At 52.2% G+C, this 21,021-nt stretch overlaps 1 protein-coding gene across 7 annotated transcripts; it reads right to left on the bottom strand.

Annotated features, from left to right (window-relative positions):
• Positions 1 to 956: 956 nt before the first annotated feature.
• On the bottom strand, positions 957 to 18,390 carry Plxnb3 (plexin B3). 7 transcript variants are annotated; one of them, XM_075957641.1, is made up of 36 exons: positions 18,339 to 18,390; positions 16,942 to 17,079; positions 14,541 to 15,575; positions 13,953 to 14,132; positions 13,162 to 13,290; positions 12,971 to 13,071; positions 11,918 to 12,047; positions 11,644 to 11,800; positions 11,459 to 11,567; positions 11,264 to 11,378; positions 11,009 to 11,134; positions 10,807 to 10,923; positions 10,435 to 10,528; positions 10,178 to 10,347; positions 8,576 to 8,727; positions 8,254 to 8,359; positions 7,289 to 7,419; positions 6,897 to 7,073; positions 6,603 to 6,798; positions 6,248 to 6,487; positions 5,998 to 6,159; positions 5,769 to 5,920; positions 5,581 to 5,681; positions 5,282 to 5,505; positions 4,950 to 5,128; positions 4,712 to 4,778; positions 3,992 to 4,319; positions 3,762 to 3,865; positions 3,569 to 3,665; positions 3,021 to 3,199; positions 2,716 to 2,876; positions 2,214 to 2,361; positions 1,980 to 2,044; positions 1,837 to 1,912; positions 1,634 to 1,708; positions 957 to 1,304 (listed from the first exon to the last, which is right to left on the bottom strand). In XM_075957641.1, the coding sequence occupies exons 3-36, from the start codon at positions 15,564 to 15,566 to the stop codon at positions 1,200 to 1,202; spliced, it is 5,679 nt and encodes a 1,892-aa protein (XP_075813756.1). In that variant the 5' UTR covers positions 15,567 to 15,575; positions 16,942 to 17,079; positions 18,339 to 18,390; the 3' UTR covers positions 957 to 1,199. The 7 variants fall into 7 exon arrangements, with proteins under 7 accessions (XP_075813756.1, XP_075813761.1, XP_075813760.1 ...); XM_075957646.1 differs by lacking the exon at positions 18,339 to 18,390 and having other exon boundaries at positions 15,264 to 15,575; positions 16,942 to 17,067; XM_075957642.1 differs by lacking the exon at positions 18,339 to 18,390 and having other exon boundaries at positions 1,059 to 1,304; positions 5,769 to 5,914; positions 16,942 to 17,067.
• Positions 18,391 to 21,021: the final 2,631 nt, after the last annotated feature.

Below are 21,021 nucleotides of genomic sequence, written 5' to 3'. Positions count from 1 at the left end.
GTCCACTCTAATTGCTTCTAGATGAGAATAAAGGGCAAAAGTGGAGCTAGGAGGGCTACCAGAAACTTCTGAAGGGGGCTGGAGAGATGGCTCAGTGGTTAAGAGCACTGCCTGCTCTTCCAAAGGTCCTGAGTTCAATTCCCGGCAACCACATGGTGGCTCACAACCATCTATAATAAGGTCTGGTGCCGTCTTCTGGCCTGCAGACATACAGACAGAATATTGTATACATAATGAATAAATAAATAAATAAATATTTAAAAAAAAGAAACTTCTGAAGGAAGTGGAGGGGGCTTGGCAGTGTCAATGCTTATCCCAAGGTAGACGCGTTGTCCAGTGTCCTATAAAAAGAAAGAACTGACCAGGTGGTGGTGGCACACGCCTTTAATCCCAGCACACGAGAGGTAGAGGCAGGTGGATCTCTGTGAGTTCGAGGCCAGCCTGGTCTATAGAGTGAGTTCCAGGACTGGCTCCATAGTTACTGAGAAACCCTGTTTCGAAAAACCAAAAGAGAAAGAAAAGAAAAGGAGAGAGAGAGAGAGAGAGAGAGAGAGAGAGAGAGAGAGAGAGAGAGAGAACTGGTATGGATGGGGCTGGCATAGATGGAGAGGACAGCCTTTCTGCAGGGCCTGAGAGGTCAGGAAAGGAGAGACAGAGCAAAGTATGGAAGGCTTAATTACTTCTTTCCCCAAGAATGGCAGATTACAGCCATCGCACCAAGGGCAAAAGTGAATAGAAGAAAGGCTTATAGAGAAGCCCTTGCAGAGCCTGGTTGTGTCTGGGGAGTAAACCCTGCTATTGGGAGAAGTAGCATCCTAGATCTAGAAAGTGGGGATATGGTGGTTCTCCCACAACCCTCGCTCATCCCTCTCACCTCAGCCCAGGGGGTACTGAGAGTTCACACTTGGCAGGAAAAGGCAGGGGTGGCAGATTGGAACTGTTTTTTTTTTTCTTTTAAAAATGTGTTTCTATTTTATTTCCAGATGTGATTTTCCAGCAAGCAATTAAATACAGAGGGAAAGAGAGCAGAGATAATTATAAATTAGAAAGAAGCCAGGTGCGCGGCAGTAGGCACTCCATATAGTCTTGCTGACCCCTCCTCAGTCACTGCTTGGTCAGGGTCATACAGCACTTTGTTGGTGGATCCTGCTCACTGTTCTATAAGTTGGCAGGTCTCAGGTGACCACTGTGGCCCTCATTCACAGGTCAGTCACTTTGTTCTCCACCAGGGCAGCGATTTGCTGCAGGCGGCAAGCCAGCTGCATCTTCTGGGCCATGGGGTCCTCCTCCAGGGCACTGATAATCTGTCAGGGCAATAGAGTGTACCTGCTTGAAATCCCACTCCTCTGCCCATCAGCCCAGGGCCTTTCTAGTCCTTTCTCCATCTCAACAAGGGTCGGGGTGATAAAGTAGGAACTCTCCTGGAGACCTGTCCAGGGAGGCCCTGGTGGAAGCCAAGACTACTTCCCAGACTGGGCCCTTTTCAGCACAGGATTGTTCCCTTCGTTCCCTTTATTTGGATTGGGCCACCCCCAAACCTATCCTCCCGTCAGGGAGATTCTGTGGGTCATTGTCTTAGCTACACCTCCTCCAAGTGCCTGCCCTCTTCCCCTCAAGGGTGCTCTGGCCTCACCTGGTCATAATACCTGTGGATGTGCTTGTAAAGTTCTCGAAGAGCCTCCAGACAGTGGGGAGCAGAGGTGTAGTTCTATGGGTAGTATGTGGGGGGCAGTGAGTCTCTTATCTCAGACCTCAAGACCCAAGGCTCTCCACTCGTACTCTGCCAGTTATTCCCCCCTAAATGTGGAGGACTAGGTCCCCTGAGCCAAGCCTCACCCCAGAGAGTTCAGCCAGAGCTGAATTCATCTCCTGATAGCTTGCTGGAGAGCTCTGATGAATGTCCGCATAGTACCTGGAGAAGTCAGCAGGGTTAAGAGCCTGTATCCCTGATCCCCAGCCCCAAAGGCTCCAATACCTACTTCTCCACCATCTGCTTGTAGCGAGGGATCTCCCGGGCATAGAGGAGTTTGTTCACTGGGGAATCCTGCTCCGAGTAGAGGAGGTGAAAGGTGTAAATGGGGAGGTAGGAGAACAACCTGCACCACCATCTCCTATCTCCACGATGCCATCCCTCACAGCACCCAGTCTCTGCACTGGGTTTCCCCCCCAAACTTTTCTTCTATTTGCCTCTGGTGCCCTGCTTATGCCCTCACCCGGCCCACTTTATGCTCCGAGACCATGCAGGAGTCGATGAAGGTCTGTGCAATGACAGCCAAGATGGCATCCTCGTTGTCTGACACCCGCACATCAAAAATGAGCTGGGGGTTCTTCAAGGCATTCACCCAGAATCGCAGCAGTAGGCTGGAGGTATAGGTCAGGTGTGGAGATGAGGCCTGGCCTGCCATTGTGGCCTCCTCCCCTTGTTCTTCAGCTCCCCACTCCTCCACATAGATGTCTGTCTTGGAGCTGGGGACCTAGGTAGCAGGGAACTTAGGCTCTGTTTTCCATGGGAAGCTACCCTCATGGCCCATGAGCCTGAGCTTGGACCTTCCTATTAGTAGTCCAGGCTGGAGAGTGAGAGCAGAAACTCAGGGTGATGCTGTGAAATCCGAGTTTCTTCCGGACTTGCTACCCTGTCATGATGAGGACATGTCCCTCTAAAATTCAGTAGACCACCCATACAGTGGGAAGGAGAGAGGTCAGCAGGAAAGGTACCTGTTTGTCTTCCAAATATGCAGGGTCTCTGGGTCTTCTATGCCATGTTTCTCTGCCAGCTCATCCAGGAAGTCAAATAGGTACTTAACAGCAATAGGCACAGGCCGGTTCACACTAAGAATGGCCTGGAAGGTGTCATCCACAAATTTCTGCAAGGTTCCCTGCAGGCATGTCATGAGGATCATGTGAAGGCAGGGTGTGAAGGGGGCTAACCCCTGCTCCATCAGAACCACACTTCCTCCTCAAGTCAGTCACAATTCCTTGTCAACTCTGCTCCATTGCTAGACTCCCCTGGCAGCACCAACCTTCATTGAAAGTAAACGGGTGAGATAAATTTCTGGAATGGCCTTGGCTCGTGCCCGTTCTCGTTCTCGTTCCCGGAGGCTGCTGCGCCGCACTTTGGCCCCTTCTGGCTCCTCAGTGGCTTTCACCAGGTGCCAGAGCCGAACGCCACCCTCCTCACCATCTTCCAGCATGGGGGTGTCTAAGAACACAGAAGTTTGATCTCAGTCCAATGCTCCTGCCCTCAATATCCAACCTATGATGAGGGAGCCCATACTTCTCTTGTAATGGAGTAAGGAAAAAGCAAGGGGGGAGAAGGCGAGGGACAAGGGAGAGGTTGCTCAGGAAGTTGCTCATCCTGACATCCCATGCATCCAGAATTTCCACACCTTGGTTAAGCCTAGAGATTTGACTATCCCCCTGGCAAGAAGGGGTGGGAAACCCAAGTGAAGCACATAGCATGGCCAGGATTTCTGCTGCCCAGCCTGGTACTCTAGTGACTCTAACCCTGGACCACTCCAGCACTGCTGGTAGTCCTAGCAGATGGGCATGTCTGGACCAAGGAACTCACTCTCTCCAGAGGGGCAGCCCGTCTGGCCCAGTCTCTGGGAGACAGTCCCACCATTGTGCAGCTGAGGAATGAGCACTACTGTTGCTCCATCTGGAACCTGCAGGTGGGGAATGAGAGCAAAGGGGCGCCCTGCACATGTTAATTCTGGAGACAGCCCCTGCCCCTCCACCCTGTCGGTGCTGCCCACCCGCACCTTGTAGTGTTGCAGGGTGTTGAGTCTCTTCCAGTGGTTTTGAGTCACAGAGGTCAAGTCCTCATCCGACAGGGTTAGGTGACCAGCTAGTCCTGAGCGCCACTCTAGAGGGACTCAGAGAAGCCCATAAGCCCACAGCCTGCTTCCTGAGTTCCTCATTAGCAGTGGCTGAGCAACTGCAGGTGTGCTAGGAGCAGTGGGTAAGCAGGGAGTACAGTTGGCTTTCTCACCAAGGTCTAGGGAGTGCACCGAAGGCCTCTGGGAGAAGGGGGTTCCCTTGTAGACTTGATCTAACATCTTCTCCTTGACTTGGGTTATGGTGTCTGTGTCAAGCACCCGGGCTGGCATTCGCTGCACCTCGCTGCTCTCTGCTGCCCCACAAGTCCCAGGTCCCACTAGTGCCATAAGGGTCAAAGGCCGGAACTCCACATCCTCTCGTAGCAGGTGGCTGTCATTCAGAGTCCGTTTTGCTTTGCCTGTCACAGCGTCCACAGGGCCCTTGTCCACCTGGTACTTGATGGCTCGGAAGAGCATGTACAGTGGCTCACCAGCCACTTCCTACAACCATGAAGATGTGCCAGACATTAGCCACAGGGCCAGTGGACCCAGCAAAGGCCAGCAGAGGGCATAGTGGGCCTGGGAGAGGCAGTTAGCAGCCTATAGCAAGGATCTAAGCAAAGGCCAGAAAGCTAACCAGGCCCCTGAGCTGGGCCCCAAGCCCTTTTTGTCTCTGCTCAACAGTCAGCTGGAGAAGGAACACAATGCCTTCCCTTATCCAGCACTCTCATGGATCCACTGAGCAGAGAAAAGGATCCCATGACCTGACCTTTATCTAATGGCCACCCCAAGTCTCAGCTGGGGGCCTTGGGGGATTTGGGTGGCAGTTATAGAGACCATAAGCAGACAGAAGTTCTTAAGTGCTGGGAAGGAATGTTAAAAGCACTGCTCACCTTTAAGAAGGCATAGAGACAGATGGATAGCCAGTTGGTGAGCAGCTTCTCTACCATTGTCTCGGTCCTGTGTGAAGAAGACCCCAGGGCCTTGGTGAGGATAATCCTAAAATCCTCTCTGACCCTACTCCCGGAGTTCCTGGCTCCCAATCTCAGGGCCAGATCCCACTCAGTATATATTGGGAATGGGTCAGAGGTGAACCCCTGCCCCTGCCCCCATACCCAGGTCAAAGCCAACCTGCGTAACATGAGCTTGGGGTTCTTGTGTACATAATGGGCTGCTAGGTCGCAAAGCAGAGTTCTCATGATGTCGGTCAAGTACTCAAGCTTGCTGTGCAGAGCCAGGGACAGCAGTGAAGCCACTTGGCAGCGATCTCTCTGGGAGAAGCTTGGCTGCTCCTCCAGAGTGTGGATGAGCTAGACAGGGAGTTGGCATTCACTCCACAAAACCCCATACCCTCCCTATTTCTGTAGTTAGGTCTCTGCTGGAGTCTGGCAATTCCCAGCCCCACCTCCCTACCAGCTGAGACTCCCTTGCCCTGTGGTTCCCACCATCCATGTGGTTCTCACTGTGAGAAGGAAGAGCTTGCTGTTGAGCAAATTGGAGAGCTGTGTGAGGCCCTGGCACACGGTGGCACGGCAACCCTCTTCCCCGGGCCCTTCAAGCCCCGGCTGCAGTGGGCAGCCTCCATGACCAGGGAAGAAGGCACGCTCAGCATATGTCCGGTAATCCAGAAAGGGTATCCCACTGGCCTCTAGGTCACTGGTGAGGTCTGTCATCTCAGTCATCAGGTCTGCAGGCCAGACCCATCAAGATGTGGGTTCAGGCCTGGTGGATGCCCTGTCCTCCCACCTGTACCCCCACACACCTGTGAACTCCTTGCGACACTGGTCACCCACACCAGTCTCCAGGTTCTCCAGCTGCACCAGCACCTTCTGATAGTCTCTCAGGGCCTGCTTGCTCTTGTGCCTGGATCCAGAGACCAGGTATCAGTCACAGGCCCAGACAGACGTCTGGCCCGGGACCTGCCATGTGCTGGAGAGGAAGCAGCCTTACCTGTACATGAGTGTGAGGAGGAGCACTGCGGCAATCAGCACAGCAGCACCCAGGCTCAGGCCCACCTGGGCCTCCACAGGGAAGGTGGACATCGTGGGCTCTACTTCGTACTGGACAGGGCCCAGAGCCAGGCGCACATTGCCCATCTGTACCTGGGGGAGCAGAGCTCCTGAGCATGGGCCTGCTGCACGGCACACTGCTAGTCCACCAGGGATGGACTCACACTCACCACAAACTGCGGCAGGGTGCCTGAACCATTGGTCGGCTGAGGGGCGAGGTGGGGTGGCTCACAGTACAAGTGAGTAAGTGTCAGCGTCTTCACCAGGCACTCTCCATCCCCAATGTGCACCCGCACCTCCTCCTTGCTGATCCCCAGGTTGAGGCCCTCGCCCTGGGACACATAGCAGAAGCCTGAGCTTGTAGAACTCCCACCCCCATCCTCCTCAGGATGGTGAGTGCTCAGGCAGTGGCACACCTACCTCCACATCCAAGATGTGGCCTGGCTTGAGGCGGTAGGGGTGAGTGAGTCCGTCATGACTGAGTGGAACCAGGCGAGGGTTAGGCTGGTACAGAAACCCCTGGCCCCCACTAGCACTGGCAAAGTCTACTTGCATGTTGTCTAGGGCAAAGAAGACCCGCTTTGGGAGGGCCCCGTCTGGCACCGCTGGACTGTGGCACAGGAGGAGGCTAGATGAGTTGACAGAGCACAGGGTAGAGCACTGGAGGGGCAGGGGATACAGATCAGTGAGTGGTCTTGGTACCCCTTCCCCGTCCCCTCACCAAGCATTCCCTGGGGTTGACCCTATTCTCTGCTTGCAGGGGTAGGGGACTCACCTGTAGCACACCACTCTCAAGCTGGATACAAGCCTGGGGATCGGCAGCAGGGGCACCACAGCTCCTCCTTGGGTTTACATCCTGGCCCTGGACCCCCAAAGCCTTTACCTGGTCCTCATCCTCCAGCCACACAGACAGCAAGGGCTGCCACACAGCATCTAGGCCTATACCCCTGACTCGAATCAGTCGTCCACCCCTGTGCCAGGATACAAGTCAGAGAGTTGAGAGGATCTGGAGTAGCTCAACCCTAATACCCTCTCTTTCTAGTTCACTGCGGGATGGGTAAGTACTCACCCCCGGAAGCTGACACTAGGCTCTGCTGCCACCAGCTGGGGATTGGCAGTATATCGAAATGGGGTGGCGAGCAGTTTGCGTTCAACATGGCCAAAAACCACAAGAACTGCTGCTTCTCCTGGCTCTGCTTGGGGCATGGTGTGGCATATGATGGCTTCAGGACACACAGGCTCCTGGCTGCAGGGGAAGGGATATTCTCACTTTGGGCTCAGCCCTAGACCTGGCCCAATCCTTCAGGAAGAGAACCACTTCCCTCAGCAGGGGCAGAGGTTACTAGTACCACTTCTTTTAAAATTTCTACAAAGCCTTGAATCCACTGCCCCATCGTATAGGATGATCCTCCATTTGACAGTGGTCAGGCCTGGAGCAGGTAACCTGGGTTGGATACTTACATGAGGCAAGGTTGGTCACCCACAAAGGCACTGACGTTGCCTCCTGTCTGGAGGTACTGCCCATGGATGGTGAGCTGAGTGCCCCCTGACTGGGGGCCCCACTGAGGACTCAGGCTCAGCAGGACAGGGTCCTGGGGAACAGAGTAGGTTGGGGTAGACACAAGGCCCATCCTCAAGGCTCCCAACTTTGACTTATTGGTTTCTTGAGTCAGGGGCTTCAGTTGACTGTACCCTACTTCTTGAAGTGCTATGCCCTTCTTCCGCCTTTTCTGCCTAGGCTCTCTCCCCTCCTGTATGCCCCTGCCTTTGCCATCACCTTCTCCCTCTTGAGGCAGTTCACAAGTTCTAAGATCTAGGATCCAGTCACCAACTTGGGGTACTTCAGCAAAACTTGCTCTAACCCTCATACGTTCACCCTGGGCTTTCTACTCCACAGTAGTCCAACCATGTGCCAAGGGCTCAGGCTAGCATCTGGGGGTATCCCTACTTTCTCCACATCCTCTTCCAGGGCTGCAACAAGTTTTGCGTGCCCTTCACCCTGGGTGTCTGCTGTTCTTGCTTCCGCTCTGCCTACCTGCCTCCTGGACAGCTGCCAGGGACAGTGTCCCTGTCATCACAACACTGCTCCCAGCTTGCTCTCCACTGAGATCATGCAGTTTCCTTCTTGGACACAGCAGCAGCGCTTCCTGCTGCTCTTGGATCTCGTTTGACATCTTTTTAAAAAAAGATGTATTTACTATGTATACAGTGTTCTGCCTGCATATATGCCTGCACACCAGAAGACGTGTGTATCTCATTATAGGTGGTTGTGAGCCATCATGTGGTTTTTTTGAAATTGAACTCATGAACTCTAGAAGAGCAGCCAGTGCTCTTAATCTCTGAGATATTTCTCCAGCCCCTAGTTTGACATCTATACATAGTCCTTCTCCCCACCATATTAGGACCATCTTAGGGGAGTTACTGACCTGGTAGACAAAATGCTGGGTTGAGATGCCAGGAGGACGACTCTTAATGGTGACTTGGACAGGCCCAGCAGTGCCATTGGGAGCAGGAGATGTTATACACACAATCCTGGTGAATCAAAGTCCAGTCGCTGGTTCAGGCCCTGGGGGAGCCGGTCAGGGGCTGCCTGGCCTGCTCTTCCTCTACCTTTAATTTCCTTTTTGTGCTCTGACTCAGGCCCTCACATGTCTTGACTGCAAGCCTCCCCTCTCTCTGGGTAACCAGTTTCTGAAGGCCTACTCCGGAGAGCATCCCTACCCTCCACAACCTGTTGAAGCGCCTCACCGAGCAGAGATGCGGTAGAGAGAAGGGTCGGGGTTGCAGGGCTGGCCAGCCACAGTCACAGCATTTTGCACATCATGAAAGGCCTGGCCCAGGTTGGAACCCAGGATGGTGATAGCCAAGCCACCTTCTGGGGGACCAGTCAGGGGTTCAATCTGTAGCAGAGAAGGATGGTAGATAGGATACCCCATACCCACGTCCCACTCTGCAGGGGTGGTGCCCAGTCAGCCAACTACTGGAAAATGTCTAGACCAAACTACTAGGTACTGGGAGTCCTGTAGGGATAGCCCAGCCCATTAGGGGGCGTGTTTGCCTCGGGCTAATGTTTACATATAAATCTGGCGGGCATGAACCCCGCTGCTCTCTTTTTTTGTATTTCCTGATCACCGCTGGATCCCTGGTATTGTAAGCTATCCCTTCATTAAAATTTGCTGTTTCATATTAAGTTAGCCTGGTTATTATGCCGATTACAGTTTGGCGCCCAACATGGGAAAAAAAGGGGGGATTAACTGGTTTGATGGGATGATTGGTATTTGTGAATTACTGTTTTTAGAAAATTGTATTGGTACTGTTTCTTGTATATTGATATATTAAATATTGAATGTGAGTGTTCTTACCTCTATTTTTGTATAAGAGTATGCTTATAACTTTGTCTATATTGTATTGATACATTTACCATATTACAATGTACATTTCTACCTCTGATATTATTTATATAATAACATTATTTACATTTGATATGTAATGACATTGTTTACAGTTGAAGATCATTGTCTTCATATATTGCACAGTTGTTTATTCTCTTAGTCTTCAAGTTAGGTATTGAGAATTAATCAGGTCTTTTAGATACATAGAGATTATATTTAGTATAGATAGTATAATCTTCAGCCTCTTCAAAGAGCTGTAGAAAATGGCCTCTAATCTAACCTAAAATTCTGTGCCAATGAGACACAATCACTCCTGACGACACCACTCTACTCCCGAGAGAACGTTGAACACCAAAGACACTCCACTGGGAGCTTGTCTTCTTGGCAGAACTGGCCTTTGGGTTAAGAAAAGCACATACCTCAACTACTGACAAAGATACAAAATATCCATAAGTGGATAAAACAGGATTGTCTTATCTTGCCAAGACAGGGTAGAATAGTTCTAAGAAAGTTCCTTGCCTTTAATAATGGTATGTCAGTTATGTTAGGCCTTAGCCAAAGTTGGTTGACTCAACATTGCAAACGAGACTTTGGATGATTACCCAGGTAGTCAGTTGTCTCTGTCATTTGTTGTACATTTTGGATATCTCTCGTTTGTTAAGTAATATTAATTCCCTTCTCAGATCTTTGACGGGGTTAAGATTATATAATTGTAGTTACTCTCTACATTATTTAGACTCATTGAAATAGAATGTTTAGCAAAACTTTTGTTCTCAATATTGTTTGTTATATTTATTATTTGTTACTATTGTGTATAGTTGTATTTGGTTTAGTTCTGTCTTATTTAGACAAAAGGGGGAGAGTCCAAGGCAAGCAGCTTGACATGGGGGAGTATTGGACAGTGGAGGCAGGGACCTTGGGGAGTGGAAGCCAGGAGCTACAGAGGGGAGAGTCTCACCACATCAATGGTGGGTGTAGGGCATAGCTGTTCCACAGCATCTGGTGGGCACAGTGGCCCATAGCGGCAGGAAGGCTGGCCATCACCACACCACAGACAGCTTAGGCTTCCATTGGCTGCCTGGCAATGGCTGCAGTCAGGGTGACCCACGGCACAGTCATACAGAGTCACTGGGGAAAGTGGGGCAACATGTTGAGCCACTGCCCATGAGTCTCATATCCTGCCCCCCCCACCTGCCTTGTCACTTCAGGGCTCACCATGAAGATCATGGGCATTGTCCAGCCGCTGGATGTCACCTCTGGTTACATAGATGGGCACTGGGAGCTCCCGCTGGGACATAGACAGGTGGAACTATGGACAGAGGGTAGGATCAGGCTTGGGACATCTCTGCCTCCTACTTTGTCCAGAGCACCTCCTTAGAATGGGCATGATTGTCCTCTACATCTCTAAGCAGAGGGACAGAGGCTGCAGTCACTCTGCTCCCTGATACATGCCCAGGGCACCCAACACAGAGTGGGTTTTTGTAAGTAAAGGTAAGAGGAAGAGGGACTAAGCAGAAGTGGGAGGTGTGTGGGTGGGGGTGTGTTTGAGTGGAGTGGGGCTGCCTAAGACATCAAGCAGCCTTTTACCTGCTGAGCCTGGCAATGAATGAGGCCAGAGTCCCTGGATATTTCCTCTAGGGAGGCAGGTAGCTTCTGCAGTTTTCCCGGCAGCTCTAGCCAGCAGTAGTATAAGGCAGGCAGACCCTGAAAAATGCAGATGCCATAACGTCAGGCTGTAAACACTGTCTACTCTCCCCTCATTTATGTCCTCATTCACCTGACTACTCACTCGGAAATAGTGAAGGTTCTGAATGTGCAGGGCTAAATGGCTCTCCCAGCCCACGGGCACCAACTGAGGACTTGCTAGGCCCTCAACCTGGGGACAAGCCCCTGGGCCACGAACCTGGATGTCCACCTAGGGAAAGGACAGCCTTAGCCCTTCAAAATTGCATGGGCTCACTCCTGGGTGGGTCTGATCCCGTCCTGCTGGGGTGGCGTTCTGGGATGATCAGGAGCAAAGAGTTTGCATATTGGTCATACCAACCTCCTGGGCACTGTAGACAGTCTTCTCACCCTCTGGGCAGTGCTCTCCATATACACAGCGGCTGCTCTGGGGGCACCAGTGGCAATGCCACAGGCTGCCCACACAAGTACGACACCTGGAGGGGCAGGGTTCTCAGGCTGTATACCATCTGGGATTTCCACCCTTACCCATCAAGAGTCAGATCCAGGAACTCACGGGGCAGCCACTTCCAAGGCCTGGACAGCGCTGCAGTCATAGAAGGAGAAGGTGGTGACAGCTACAACCACATCCTCAAACATCAGGGCCAGAGGCAAGGTGACATGATCTGCAAGGGGACAATGGTGGCGGAGAAGGTCTTGTAGCTCCTGCCTGCTCCAGTTCCACCCTAGCACCCTACTCACCTGAGCCTGGAGGGTTAGGTGGCACCTGATCTCCAGGAGGGGTGACACAGACCACATGGGGCCCTTCCACCTGAGCAAGACTGTCATAGCCCCCAAAAGAACAATGGAAGTATTCATCCATAGCCAGGGTGGGCAGCCGGGGAACAGACAGAGTGACCTATGACACATGAGAGGGAAACAGAGTGGTACAAGTGGACAGGAAGCAGCTAAGATGGTGTTTCCACAGACAATGGCCACACTGGCTGAAAGACCAGCAGTGTAAGTGCCTCCTCACCTGGCCCTGTTCCTGGCGTGGGTGCTGGGCTGGTAGCAGGCTCTGGATGTGAAGGCAGTAGTTGTCTTCATAGCTCCACAGCCACTGGTTTGGCTGGGCTGCCCGTCCACACTCGCCCCTCCGAGTACACCTGCCAGGCAGGAGCCCATTGGTTCACCAAGTGAGTCTCAGGCTTCCTGGCATGGGGTTTGGAGGATGCTGGCTGGAGCACAGTAAGGAGGAGGCATGAAGGGAACATAGGACTTCATGGCCAGGGTGCAGGCTTTAGCTTTAACTGGGAGTAAGAGGAAAACACTTCCTTCCTTTCTTTTCTTTTTTTTTAAATATTTATTTATTTATTATGTATACAATATTCTGTCTGTATGCCTGAAGGCCAGAAGAGGGCGCCAGACCTCTTTACAGATGGTTGTGAGTCACCATGTGGTTGCTGGGAATTGAACTCAGGACCTTTGGAAGAGCAGGCAATGCTCTTAACCACTGAGCCATCTCTCCAGCCCCCTTTTTTTTGTTTTGTTTTGTTTTTTTTGAGACAGGGTTTCTCTGTATAGCTTTGGAGCCTGTCCTGGAACTCAGTCTTGTAGACTAGGCTGGCCTCCACCTCACAGAGATCTGCCTGCCTCTGCCTCTGCGCTGCCACCACCCAGTTGACCTTGAATTTCTAATCTTCCTGCCTCTATCTCCCAAGTGCTGGGATTATAGGTATATACCACCAGGCCTAGCTTATATGTGCTAGGGGTTGAACCCAGAGTTTTGTGCGTGCTAGGCAAACACTCTCCTAACTGAGCTGTATTCCTGGCCCACATTTCAGGTTTACATAATGAGTTCTGGGCTGATAGCTCAGGATGGAGGAAAGCTGGAGTGAACCAAGGAACACCAGCAGCAAGTCACAGGTCCTGGGAAGGGTGTCAGTGGCCTGGCCTGAGGTAAGATTACTAGAATGAGAGGTGAATGGTGACCCAATGAACTGAGATGGGATTAGTTGTCCACAGTTGCTTCTGTGGACAGCTTCCTGACTCCCAGCGCCTGTTGGTTCAAGTCTGGGCTCATGCTTACCTGCCTTGAAGGATGCACCAGCCACACAGTGGGTCCTTAGCCTGGAGACAGGTGGAGCAGTTGGGGAATTGAGGACAGGCTGCCACAAGAATCCGATCCACCTGAATGGGCAGTGAGGGAGAAATAAAGATGGGTTACAAAGGCTCAGGTCACTTAGAGACATTCCACTCAACCTCAGAGACAGGCCTTACCTGCTGGGCAGTCAAGACATAGAGGTGGTCTCCACTACTGTCTACCAGCAGGTCAGGCATGATGGCTGAGCCTGGGGACCCCACTTGCTGGGAATGGTATATCTGGCCTTGGGAGCCGTTTAGGAAGACCTGGACAGGAGTGCAAAGATAGGACTGGGCAGCTCTGCCAAGCCAAGGCCAGCTCTCTTGATGGCTTAATGCTGGCCACTGAAGGCACATGCTTTCCTGTCTCCTTTATAGAAACATAAAGACTGTCCGGAAGTAGCCTGTTCTCCAGAGTCAGATGCCCCTCCTGCTAGGCCATCAAGATACAGCCATGCCACTTTATCTCATTCAGGGCCCTCAAAGTTAAGCCACTCTTTAGGAACTAACAAGGCTGGGGCAGCAAAAGGTCCCTGGCTGAGGTTCTTGAATATCCGGCCATTCTGCCACATAAGAAGGCAGCTATAGAGACAAAAAGTTCACTGGGAAACAGGGTTTGTTATAGAGAGACTCCTGAATCCAGGCTACTTCTGAGCATCAGGTCCTCTGGGCCTGTTTACATATCGTCTCCACTCACCTTCAGCACCAACACCATTGGTTAGGGAAGGCACAGTTGCCTGGGGAACTAGAGCAGGAGGTGGATCCTACCAGATGTCCAGGTTCAATGAAGCCTTCCGACCCACCAGTGGGGCACAGCTGAGCGTGTCCCGAGCCACAAATGGCAGGGCCACCTGGACAAGCAGCAAAGCCAGGCGCAGCCTGCAAGTGTAGAGGTCATCCAAGAACACCCCCATGGGTCAGGATCTTACCTTATGTAGCAGGCCCTGGGTGTCTCCCAAGAAGGCTATTGTGTGCCCATCTGCCTGGAGAGCAGCCACTGCACTGATGGGCTGGCCCAGCTGTAGTAGAGGCTGGGCCTCCACGGCTTGATGGCCTGCGATGGGGCTGGGGGTGTGTTCATCACCACAGGGATATGACTCAGGGGAGTCCTGGATAGGCAAGGTATAGAGAATCAATACCCAGAAGCAGCGGGCAGGCCCTCCCCTGGGAGCAGACAATATCCCACAGTCAATAAGATAGGAGTTGGGAGGAATCAGGGACCAGAGCATCCTGGCCAGTATGGTCTGGAAGGCTGGTTCCCAAGCATCACAACATCACAATTTGTCCCACAGAGGAAGAGAGATAGAAAGAAACAGGCTGAGAGCATGTTGGAGCTTGGAGACAAAGCCCTCTGCTACCTATTGATATACCTAGCAAAAAGGTTAACCAGGAGCTATTCCTGGAGAGCACCCATGTCCCATATCACAGAGGAAGAGGGCTGGCAGGGCAGAGCAAGGAACAGAAAGTGAAGACAGAACCCCTTGTCAATATTTGGGAGCCAGGCTCTCATCACTCACAGGAGGCAGAGTAACGCAGCGGGATGTGACACCATACTCCACAGTGGCTTCTTCCATGCCACTGGGCCCCTGACCACCAGTGGTGTAACAAAGTCGCCTGGCCTGTTCCATACTCTTGTCCAGGTCAGCTAAGGGAAAGGCACACAGGGCTGACTGTGCCTGACTTATGCCTGCTGCAAATGCACCTAGCAATGTGTCCGGAGAAAGGAAGGCAGCTTGGATAAGGCCCTGGCCATGGCAGGCGAGGGGCACTTCCACATAGGAGTAAAGGTTGACATCTCCAAGGCAGACGCGAGCTACATAGGAGCGATACTCAGCCTGGGCCCGGGCCCCACGGCGACGGAAGACAAAGTAGGCAGAGTGGGCATCAGAAAAAGCCCCCACATAGCTATTGTTATAGTCTGAGAAGTCTCCCACCACGAGTCGTCCCAGACCTTCGCTGGAGAAAGGCTGTGGCCCAGCCATCTGGCGCACAGTTAGGGGCGGTACCCCGGCTGACAGCTTGCCTGCCAGGCCCCTGGCTACCAGCAGGAGGTCTTGGCCTGGCAAGGACACCACTAGGCCCACCGTGGTTACTCCAGGGGTATTGGCAGCCACAAACTGCCCATCACCAGGGTCTTCAGCCTGGTACAGCACCTGAGCCACATCCCCAAGGCTCCGCTTCTCACATACACCTTGCCTCACTTGCCCACAAGCCACCAGCTCTTTGGCCCTGCTGCTCACCAGCAAGAGTTGGTTGGCATTATCAGTGAGCTGGGCCTGTGGGCACTCAGCCAAGTCACGGAAAGGTACGCAGTCAGGACTGTCAATGACAGGGCCAGTGACAGCCACAGCCTCCATCTTCAGCTCAGGACTGAGCTGGAAGAGATGATTCACCGCACCCACGTAGAGTGTGCCCTGGCCTGGTGCCAGCACCAGGTGGTTGAAGCTGGTGTTGGGTACAGAGAAGCGATGGGCTCTGGTTAAGGGCAGCAGCAGCAGGAACAGCAGCAGATGGTGGAGGGTGAAGAGAGGCCAGGGAGCCATCACAGGAACCTGGAGGAAGTCAGCCAGCATGAGTCCTGATGGGAGAATGCTGAAGGTACGCCATTCCCCAACAGACAGAAGCAGGCAAGGGAGAGAATAAGAACTAAACTGGGAAAGAGAAAGGCTGTGGGGGAGGGAGGATAGAGGAGGAGGGGGCTCAGAGAGAGACAGTCAGGGAGAGGACAGAAAGGACAAAGAAAGTGTCCTAGATCTGGAGAAAGAGACAGGATGGGGATGAGGGTATACAAGGAAAGAATTCTTTTATCTTCTGCTTTATAGGCATGTGAAGTATAAAGGGGACAAGTCCTGAGAAGCCACGTGGCCATGGTAGAGGAACTCTGAGTGACAGAGAGGCAGGAAAGGGGAGGGACATGGGGGAAGAAAACCACATCTACCGGGCAACTGTATGGTCACCCAGACAAAGAAAGGCAATATGGGGAGAAGAGGAGCCAGGCAATCATGCGTCAATGGAGGATAAAGAGAAAACCCATCCTAGGCAGTCAGAATCAGCTGCATGGAAGGACCTTAACTAGCTCAATGACACAGTCAATGAGAGCTTTGGCTTCTGGTTAAGATGCAACCAGGTACACTGACCCCAAAACAGTAACAAACAGGTGGACAGGAACAGGGCCTTAGACCACCACTGGGTGGCCCATGTAGGGGTGGCAGAAGAACTTCCAGCCAATCTGGAGTGTGCTGGGGAACTCTGGGGCACCAGGAATCAGCTCAGGGTACCAGAGTGAAGGACCTCAGCAGCTAGAGTCTGTGGAGCCCTAGCTCCAGCAGGGTCCTCAGTGTAGGAGCGCTGATGAGGAGAGCCATGAGAGAAAGGTCAGAGAGAGCTTGACTGAAGTAGAGGACAGGGAGTAGGGAAACAGGACAGAAGTAGCCCCAGTTGTGAGTGGAGGGGACCCTGAGTCTAAGACACTGAGGGCAAGGACCAGCTCCCAAGTCCCCTCCAACCCAATAGCAGGCAGTAGCACTCATTGACCAACTGCCTAACTAGGTGACATTCAGACAGATTTGACCCTGAGTAGAGCTCCAGAAAGAGGGACAGGGATGGTGACATATCCTGAACTGAGCTGGGATCTGTACAGCTAGCTAGTCATGGGCATGTGCCAGCCAGAAGCCACATATTGCCATTCAGAAAGATCCCAGGTCCTGACAACACAGATAGGAAAGACCATTTCCTCTAGTGTCTATGTGTCCCTGTGACAGAGTTGAGTGTGTGTAATGGGGGAGATGAGGTTGTTACCCAAGAAGGCAAAGGATATGAAAGCTCCCTGCAAGGCTGCCCTATGCCTAGCCTGGGCAAATTTATCCCTTTCTGCATCTCTCAGTGACATCTTTGGGGACACAGGACCCAGACACTTACCACCACTACGGAGTGCAGAAATGGGGTCTCCTCACATCAGCTGCTTCAGAGTAGTGGCGATGGGCACAAGATGGTTGTGGGGGTCATTGTCCTGAGTGGGAGGGATACAGTCGAGGCTCAGCCCCATTCATGCTGGTCCTGGGGGAGGAAGGAGACAGGGGAGGGGGCAAGGGCCTGGCGACCGGGCTCCACCACAGCTGGGAGCTTTGTCAATAGTGGCCTGGCCAAGGCAGCCCTGCCTCCACCCCAACAATGCCCCCTCTGTCCAGAGGCACAGGCCAGGGACCCACTATCTGGTGCTCTTACCCCCACTAGAGCTGTTCTAGCCAGGGAGCTCCCTGCCACTCCCCATCTCCAGGGAGACACCCCCTGGGATGTAGAGACAAAGGGACAGGGTTTCCTTGAGTCAGTTCTCCCCATGTGGCCCACAACTCTTGTGCCAATGCACAGTGCTCTCCCCCCAAGTTTCCCCGGGTCCCTGTAAAGAACACAGGGTAGCCCTTAAGCCCCCACCACAGGGCCAAAGGCGCTGAGCCCCTGAAATGCCAGGCTTGGCCTCGGTAGCCTTGGTACTGGATGAAGTGCCAGTTCCAGCTGTCAATGCCTGCCTTTGTCCAGGCTAAGGCAGAGGAGGCGATGACAAAGACAGCCCATGAAGAAGACCTTCTCCCCCGCCTCCTGGCCTGAAAGAAGATTGTCCCCACCCAGCCCTACCCCCAGGACTGGCAAAATTGTGCCAGTTACAGTGTGGTAAAGGGGAAAGCCAGCAGAGGATGATGAATGGGAGGGCTGAGGCAGAGGGACCACAGGGGACTTTGCCAGAATTGAGCCCTGGCTTCAGACATGGGACAGGGAGGTTCTCCTGGGGAGGACCTTTCCCCGAAGGAGGGAAGGGAGTGGCAGCAGCAGGGGGCTCCCCTGCTGCTCTCGTAAGGCAACTCTGGGACCAGCTAACTTTAAGACCCACAGTACAGGGACATATTTACTCAGCTTAAGGGTTTTGCTACTCCTATAGTTCACAGTCGCGTGGCAGCAAGCTTTCAGGTGAAGTGGCAGGTGGCTGTTGCCATCTGGCAGAACCAGTTGGTTGGCTGTGGGGGTGGGGAGCCAAGCAGGCAGTCTCCTTATATTGCACCCATTCTGGGCTAGTGCCTGCTCTCTCATCTTGGGTCAGAAGTCCTGGTTCTCTCTGTTCTAGCTTCAGTGCTAAGCCCCGTTAGGAGATACCGTGCCTGCAGGTATCACACAGGTATCACTGTGGAGCCAGATTGGTGTCTGATGGCCTTTGCTTGACTCTAGCTAGTCAGGCTAACAGATTCTGGCTTTTCCCTGTCCTTAGCAGCCCTGAAGCGTGTCATTATACATGGTGTCCAAACCAGCCCCTAGCTCCTACCTACCTGGTGGGCCACCAATGTTCTGAGGAGCAGTTGCTTACCCAGGAGCGGTCTCAGTGGAGCTCCAGTCTCCTGCCCCACAATGCAACTGTGACCAGCCCAACACATCCCAGTGAGCCCAGGCTGAGAGCCCAACCCATTCTGATCCGCCCCTTTGTCTAACAACAGAAGGCAGGCTTTTACTCCCCTTTGCTGACTTCAGCAGGTGCAGTAGAGGACTGGCTATAGGGACCTGACTGGAGCTGCTAAGACCAGGTCACTGCCAAGGTGGGCATTTCCTAGCCTCCCACGAAGTGACCATTGACCATCCATCTAGAGAAAAAGAAACTGCTAAATGCTAAATATCCAATGATATTAACACATTTTGTCCTCCCAGTAACTCCAGAAAGAGCTTTGGTCATTTCCTCCGGGCAACAGATGGCGGGGGGGGGGGGGGGGGGGGGGGGAACAGCGCAAGGGAAGTTTCATGGCTAGTAAGTAACAAAGCTGAGGGTTATCTACAAGGTTCCAACCTGTATCCATATGGCCATGTGGTCTTGAACTGTGAACTTTGGCAGGCAGAGAGCAGGAAAGAAAGGGATGACATGCCCCTGTTCTGTATTTGTCCCCTGACTAGAGCATAAGATTGGTAGAGGGTGGACTTCAAGGGTGCAAAGGTCAGTAAGTCATGGTCACAGCTGCTAAGCTCCAGAACTTGAGCTTGCCTTCCCAGACTTTCTCAACAGCTTTGCATTTGATCAAGTACAAACCTAGAGCCCTGGTATGGGGGGAGGACTGGATTAGGGATGCTACTATAGCCATGGAAAGAAACAAATGCATTGCAGATGTGTTTAGGGGACCATAGGATTTTTTTTAAGAGAAAGTTTCTCTGTGCAGCTTTGGAGCCTGTCCTGGAACTAGCTCTTGTAGACCAGGCTCGCCTTGAACTCACAGAGATCCACCTGCCTCTGCCTCCCAAGTGCTGGGATTAAAGGCCTGTGCACCACCACCGCCCGGCTAGACATAGGATCTTGAAAGCCTGGTACTGAATAGGTGCAGGTGACAAAGACGGGAGAATTCAGGACTTCTACCCTGGGATGTACTTTCTCAACAGAGAGAGTGCATGGAGATGACGAAGAAAGATGGAGCAACCCACAAACAGGGGGACACGGCTAATAAGGCCTTCTGGATATGGGATGACAGTTTGGCTTTTGGGGTGACAAATGCTGATGGTGGTTCATATAGAACGTTCCCAGTCAGTGCTGATACACAGAGAAATTCTGTCTTGAAAAAAAAATAAGAAAAGAAAGTTCCTAGCCAGTCAGAGCTATACAGTGAGAGCCTATTCAAACACACACAGACACACACAGACACAGACACACACACACACACACACACACACAAAACAAAAACAAAAAAACAGAAAAAAGAAAAGAGGGGGGGTGGAGGGAGAAAAGAAAAAGGAGGAGGAAGGATGGACAAGCAGCCTCAGTCTCTGTAACTGTAAATGGAAACAGCCTGCAGGAGCAGCTGCAGCTGGTAACATAAGTGACCTATGTTGACTTTTACCCAAAAGGAACTATGCTGCTACAATCCTGCATAGGGCTTGTCCCTCTTACTAGTACCCTTTGCAGATGCGTCCCCCTGCTCTATATATACAGACCAGCTGTATGCCACTCATTTATAGATAGGGAGGCAGCCTCTACTGGTCTGGTGCTATCTCCTGGCTGTGTGCCTGGGTCTCTAGCTGCTGGCAAGGGACTCACTGGTCAGAAGAGATATGGACTTCCTGCCTCTCCCTCCCGCGTCCACTGCACAGATGTGGTGTCCTCAATACAGCCAATGCACTTGGCATTTAAAAAATATTTTATTTTGTGGGTGGCAGTGGCGCACGGCTTTAATCCCAGCACTCAGGAGGCAGAGACAGGTGGAGCTCTGTGAGTTCAAGACCAGCCTGGTCTATAGAGCAAGTTTCAGGGCAGACTCCAAAGCTACAGAGAAACCCTATCTTTCTAAACAAAAAAAAATGATATTTTATGTATATGGGTGTTTTGCCTGCATGTATAACTGTGCACCACATTTGTGCCTGGTGCCTAAAGAGGTCAGAAGAGGGCATCAGATCCCCTGAAAGTACAGTTCCAGACAGTTGTGAGCTGCCATGTGGATGATGGGAAGAGAACCTGGGTCCTCTGCAAGAACAGCCAGTGCTCTTAACTGCTGAGCCTTCTCTCTAGGCCCAACATTTAACACTTTTTCTGTAAAAGGGTCTTACTACATAGCCTTTGTTGGTCTGGGACACAATCTGTAGACCACGTTGGCCTCTAATCCACAGAAATACTCCTGCTTCTGCTCCCTGAGTGCTGGGATTAAAGGTATGTTTTAATCTACCTGGCAGAGATGGAGTTTGTGAAAAGATGTTAATGTGGATTTTAAGCACTAGGGTTAAGAGAAAGAAAGACACAGAAGAAAGTGATCCACACCAGAGAATGTAAACACTAAGTTCGGATTTCTCTCTCTCTCTCTCTCTCTCTCTCTCTCTCTCTCTCTCTCTCTCTCTCTCTCTCTCTCTTTGTCGTTTTGTTCGATTTGAGACAAGCTGTGCAACAACCCCAGCTGTCCTGGAATTCATTTTGTAGACCAGGCTGGCCTCAGACTCAGAGATCCACCTACCTCTGCCTTCCGAGTGCTCAGATTAAAGGAGTGTGCC

The sequence above is a fragment of the Microtus pennsylvanicus genome, chromosome X (genome assembly GCF_037038515.1).
Source record: "Microtus pennsylvanicus isolate mMicPen1 chromosome X, mMicPen1.hap1, whole genome shotgun sequence".
Classification (NCBI taxonomy): Eukaryota; Metazoa; Chordata; class Mammalia; order Rodentia; family Cricetidae; genus Microtus; species Microtus pennsylvanicus.
Note: the sequence above shows the minus strand (reverse complement) of the source record. Positions and strands in the feature narration are given on the sequence as shown.

Excerpts from the sequence above, each read along its gene's own strand:
- Plxnb3 (XM_075957640.1), bottom strand. The coding sequence starts at position 15,596 with ATGCTGGCTGACTTCCTCCAGGTTCCTGTGATGGCTCCCTGGCCTCTC. Across the intron at positions 10,529-10,806 it reads TTCATTGCCAGGCTCAGCAG|TTCCACCTGTCTATGTCCCA; the intron begins GTAAAAGGCTGC and ends CTCTGTCCATAG. Across the intron at positions 3,200-3,568 it reads GGGCTGCCCCTCTGGAGAGA|ACACCCCCATGCTGGAAGAT; the intron begins GTGAGTTCCTTG and ends CTGTGTTCTTAG.